The 5,576-nt window shown below is 33.7% G+C and overlaps 1 protein-coding gene across 1 annotated transcript; it reads left to right on the forward strand.

The window, feature by feature from the left end:
- The first annotated feature begins 389 nt into the window (after positions 1 to 389).
- On the forward strand, positions 390 to 5,237 carry LOC8271088 (60S ribosomal protein L18a-like protein). The gene is made up of 4 exons (XM_002530090.4): positions 390 to 817; positions 1,437 to 1,512; positions 2,406 to 2,520; positions 4,857 to 5,237. The coding sequence occupies exons 1-4, from the start codon at positions 568 to 570 to the stop codon at positions 4,914 to 4,916; spliced, it is 501 nt and encodes a 166-aa protein (XP_002530136.1). The 5' UTR covers positions 390 to 567; the 3' UTR covers positions 4,917 to 5,237.
- The last annotated feature ends 339 nt before the right edge of the window (positions 5,238 to 5,576 follow it).

The following is a 5,576-nucleotide window of genomic DNA, read 5'->3' on the forward strand; positions in this document are numbered from 1 at the left end:
TATAAATTCTTAGAGATATTTATCTTTTAGAAATTATATACTTTCTAACATTTTTATTAATTTAAAAATATTATTTTATTACAATATTAAAAATACTATTAAAATTAGATTTATATTTATTTTATACTATTTACAATCAATGTATATAATAAAATTAATTAATAAATAGTTTTTATTTTATAATTGATGTTAAAATTTTAAATGAATTAAGTTTATGCTTAATAAATTTTTAGTATTTTTATTATTAATAAGATTATTTAATAAATAATTTAATTAATAAAACTAATTATTTTAGTAAATCTATTTATACTCTCTTATATTAGGAATATAGATAACTAGGAAAAGAGAAAAATAAAATAAAATAAAATAAAAACAAAATTAATGACAACCACCGAGCAACCTGCCTGAAGAACAAAGTCACCATCTTAATAATAATGAGTCAATGGCAAACCACATGTGATGATCAATCATAAATCACAAAATTATATAGAACAAAACAAATCTTGCTGCTTCTTCTTCTTCTCCTTCTAACTTTCAAACCAGCGACAGATCAAGCAAGAAGAAATAATGAGTGATGAAGAGAAAGGACACAGCCGAGCAGTGATCATTGATCACCAGCATCACCAGTACCATCACCAACATCCCCAACAATCACAACCACCGCCACCACCACCGCAGTATGGTACTTTTCAAGGCGTAGCTAATTATCCTCCTCCTCATCCACCACAACACCCAGTTATCGGATTCCCTCAACCTGTCCCTCCTCCTGGGGCCTCTGAGCCCCCTGCATACCCTCACGGCTATCAAACCGTCCCAGGTACTATTTTTCTCTTTTCCTTCTGTATATCATGCAATTACTTATGGGTCTTCCGAAACGATTCTGGGTGTTTTACATTTTTGGGCGAGTGATTGACACCACTTCAATTATATCAATGATCTTAGAATTTTCTTTTTTAAGGGGATTCTTCGGACTTGGGCATCCATTTCCCAGGTGCACCGAACGTGCCCTTAGTTAATTCTCATATTTGGAAATTTCATAGTTGCTAAAATTCAATTCTTTTAATTTAGAAATATTAGATATTTGAAAAAAAATTCCTCATGCCAGAAATGACATGATGTTACAATATGACTTATTCCAAAACAAGGCTTCTTAAATCTTATACTAATTCAAATCTGAAAACTGTTGTTGTCTCCAAGCTTTAACTTCTGGGCAGTTTTCATATTTTCCCTTTGTTTCTGTATACAGCATTGCCTTTGACTTAACCAAGTAATTAGTTCAAAGAAAATTGATTAGCTGAAATTTAACATTAATCAAGCATGAACCAACAGAAGCAATTAAGACTTGCATCGATAAACCAGCCTTCATTGAGCAAATAAAGACTATCCTTTCTTGTGTTGAACTTTGCTGACCTTTTGGTTTTTACATATTGCTTAAGGTTATGCTGTTGCCGAAGGAAGACCTGTTAGAGAACGTCGCCTTCCTTGCTGTGGTATCGGTGTTGGCTGGTTCTTGTAAGTTATGGTTCACTAAAACAAGTAGCCAATATGAAATATCATGTTTTTTAATTCATTTAACTTTAATTGGAGCTTTAAATAATCCATACAGTTTTTTTTTTCTCCACCACAATTCCTCAGCCTTTGAGATACGCAAGTAGCAAATACTCAATCCCTGAGGGCAATGCTTCAAATAGTTGCCTAAAAATAAAATGCTTGATGCACTTCAATCTTAGTGATTCTTATAATTTGGGCTCTTATATTCTTTACTGCTGCAGGAAATTGTACCGAATTCATTGATGCTTTTATGCTTCAAAAAGTTCTCGGGAGTCTGGAGTGTGTCCATGTGAATTTAATTGAGCATAGGTTTGGGGTAGTGGAAGCCTATTTGTTTGACATAAAACACATTAATTTTATTAGCTTTTTTTTGCTTTCTCATATTTCTTTTCTTTGTTGCTTTCTATTCCTCTCTCTTTCTTTGGTCTCAGGTTTAATTCTTTAGATCTTGAAATACTTAATTATTAAACTCATATATCTAAACTGAATTTTCCTTTGTCATAAACATTCTTAAAATAAATTTTTGGAGTTGATTGAGTCCTTGCTGAAACTTGAATATGGTTTACGCCTATGGGATCTTATAATGGGCCATATTGTTGGATTATGCTTACTCTTTGGTACTTTACTAATTAGAAACTTTATTAACTAAAGCTTTTAGCGTCATTCATGAGATGCTTTTAGTACAAAGGAACAGTCTTAGGGTATGTTCATGTGTAATTAACATTCTCTTTAAGAAAATAAAAGTAGACCTTTTGTTTACGTTTTGGACTTTCTTGTTTAAATTAGCTGGTGCACTGGAAAGTATTTTCCTTCATTTATTAACTGTAAGGTGTTTCATTCTTTCTTTTTTGAAGGTTTATAATCGGTTTCTTTCTTGGTGCTATCCCATGGTATGTTGGGCTTTTTATTCTACTTTGTGCAAGGATAGATCCTCGAGAGAAACCAGGATACGTCGCTTGCACAATCGCTGTGAGTTACAGTTTCCTTTCATCCCCTTTACTTTGCAAGATGCTATGCTTTACGCTTTTGCTCTTTGGTGGTATTATATCAAATATTTTTTAGTTCAGCAAAATTATTTTATTCTCTTAAATCCTGAAATGTCATGCTGACCAATTGAATCATGGAGGAAATATCTTGATGTGCATGAGTGCCACTTTAGAGAAAGCTGTAATTGCAGAGCGTAGAACAAGTATTGATACCCTATTTGCGCCAATTGTTAATGTGTTATGTGGATGAGCAAATGTTTTGAAGTCTTGAATTAATCTAATACATTATAAAAGGGTTTCAAAGTCCCATGTCAGTAGTGAACTCCTGGCATGGAGGAGGAATTACAGTGATAGAAATGCTGCTGTATTCCTTATACGTAGTAGTTATTAACACTGGTTGGAAAGGTGAAAGGACATGTTTTCTGACATTAGATTAGTTGGCAGTTTACTCATTACATTACATTGAAAGTTGATTAAACTAAGTAAACATAACAGATTTCAGAAAGAACAAAGCATGTGAAAGTATATGTGTAATCCATCCTCTCCGCTTTGTTCATCCCTTGCTTGGCATTCTCTATTTTCAACTAAAGAAATTTGGACAGGCAATGTGCCTCTCAAGGTAAATTGATGCTGCTTTTATAATGTTGTAGAGTATTCTGTGAAAATGAGTTCCTTGATTTAAAAAAATCAGTTTCCTTTTAGAAAAGTTTTCTGTAGGACTAGGTGGTTCTTTGGCTTTTGCTTCGAGGGCTTTGAAGGGAGTACGCTCGAATGTTATTTTTATATGATTGAAGGGAGTAACCTTTTTATTATATGCTATTTGCTGGTTTTATATGTGTATTGACTAGGCTAATATGATGCCTTGTCCTTCATGTTGTATGTTCATTTATCTCTATTTAAATATAATTGTTTTTGTTATTGAAACAAGAAAAGAAGTAAAAAGGCAAATTGACTGCTAATTATGTTATACATTCACAAAACAATCAAATTAATATTCACAAATGTGAAGCTGCTAAGTATTATCTTTTTGTGGTGGATGGACATTATTGAAGTGGAGGCTTATGTCACATTCGTGACACCAATATGTTTGTTGTGAATGATTCAACTGCCTTCATTTTCCAATATTTGTTTAAGCCGTTTTTATGAACTATTTAAAAGAGGTTTAAGAAAGAATTACCCTAATCATCATCATCAAATTTACGATTTATGCTAATAAGTCAGTATTAACCTAATCATCATCTTCGCTATTATTGAACAAATAAAATAAATATTGAAAGAGTAAATATTCGCCCGCGAAATATTTTAGATTATTGGATAACCTATTGATATTGGAAGACCAAAAGGATTCTTTCGATCATTCAGATAGATGGGGGTAAACTAATGAGTTCAGATATTAATGAACTCTATAGAAGAGTTATCTATCGGAACAATACTCTTATTGATCTATTAACAACAAGTAGATCTACGCTAATAATATGGTGTTGAAAATGAAGTAATTATATAAAATCTTCAAGATTTTGGCACTATTGACTCTTAGTATATCTTGTGCAGGTGTTTCATGTTGGTGTTAGAGAGATAATTTTGCTTTAATTACATTGTTGAAGGGCATTCACTAATGTTTTTTGGAAAAAAACAAGCCACTTGTTATCTGATCGTGATAATTGTATTCTGTTTAAGCATTCTATTTCCCTACAATGTTGGAGGTGGCTGGATCCCCCATGTCACCTCGCAACAAGGGTTTGCTTCATTGGGACCCTACTGCTTATTCTGAATTCACATATCTGTGCACAACATTCTTTTCCCTAAAAGCACATTGTATGTCATATTATCAAAGGATGTAAATATTCTCAGAATTCAGTGCATGTGCGTTAACCAGAGACCAGGGAATGCCAATTGGCAAGTACTTGGATAACCGTCTATAAAGAATCTCTCTTGGTGTGATTCATCACTTCTCTGCTTGTGTGATAATCTTATGTCTTCTTTTTAAAAGTTTAGCATCATTATCGCCTTATGTGTGAATGATCAAGCATGAAGGCATTTGCGTGAATGACTTGGGCTGTGCATCAGTTACAAGAGAGCGTGTTGCCGATACCTCGTGCCTATGCTATTCATTTATGGAAATTACTTTAGTAATCATTTCCAGTCACGTTCCCACCTTCATAGAAGGATCACGATGCAAATTTAAGCTGTATTATCTTGTTTAATCAATTGTTGGTGTGAATTTGTTGTTCACTGTGATGCCAGAAAGTAGGACTGTTAGTGGGAATTTTTTTATTTTGCTGTGCCGACCTAAATTTGTTGGACTCTGCTCTTCTGCAGGCTGTTCTTGCTACTATTGCAATTGTTCTTGGTGCAACAAAGGGAGCTGATGATTGGTAGTCTTTTTGGCCAGGACCTGTATAGTTTGCAGAATTAATGTCCATATTTGCTTCAGTTGCTGAGACCTTATCTGCATAATGGAAGACTGAGAACTGGGGTATGCAATCATGTGAATTGATTCTTAGTTGTGTTACTTATTGGGAGTGCTCTGAAAAATGAAACAGCAGATTCATTACAATTTTATTTCCATTAAGGTTTAATGCATTTGTATCTAAAAGTGTGCCTTGACTATTTATTTGTGAAACTCAGCAGATAGATCTTTATGGTATCAGTATTATATATGTTAATCCATAACTTAAAAGAGAGAAAATTCAGTGGTTCTCCTTGTCCTTGTCCTCGTATATTAACTGTATTGGTGTGGAAAAGAGAAGCATTATTTTGCCCATATGGTCTTAACATATGAACTCTGTTAAATTTGGGTTCCTGTTGGGCGCCTGGATATTCCTGTGTGTGGTCATTAACATTGCTGCTTTCCAGTTTCTCCTACTGATTACATGGAGAAGGAACACTCTGGATTTGATAGCCTGTTACACATTGAGAGAATCGAGGATTTATTACGAGCTAGGTGCTTTCACAGTTGGTAGGAGTACCTTAAGAAGGTCCCCACTCAATGTCATGAATCACAACCCATTCTTTTTCGAAAACTAGGCTTCACACAAT

Source organism: Ricinus communis, chromosome 9, assembly GCF_019578655.1.
Source record: "Ricinus communis isolate WT05 ecotype wild-type chromosome 9, ASM1957865v1, whole genome shotgun sequence".
Classification (NCBI taxonomy): Eukaryota; Viridiplantae; Streptophyta; class Magnoliopsida; order Malpighiales; family Euphorbiaceae; genus Ricinus; species Ricinus communis.

Bases quoted from the DNA above. Each gene is read 5' to 3' on its own strand.
- LOC8271088 (XM_002530090.4), top strand. From the start codon at position 568: ATGAGTGATGAAGAGAAAGGACACAGCCGAGCAGTGATCATTGATCAC. The intron at 818-1,436 runs GTACTATTTTTC...ATATTGCTTAAG, and splicing joins CGGCTATCAAACCGTCCCAG to GTTATGCTGTTGCCGAAGGA. The intron at 1,513-2,405 runs GTAAGTTATGGT...TCTTTTTTGAAG, and splicing joins ATCGGTGTTGGCTGGTTCTT to GTTTATAATCGGTTTCTTTC.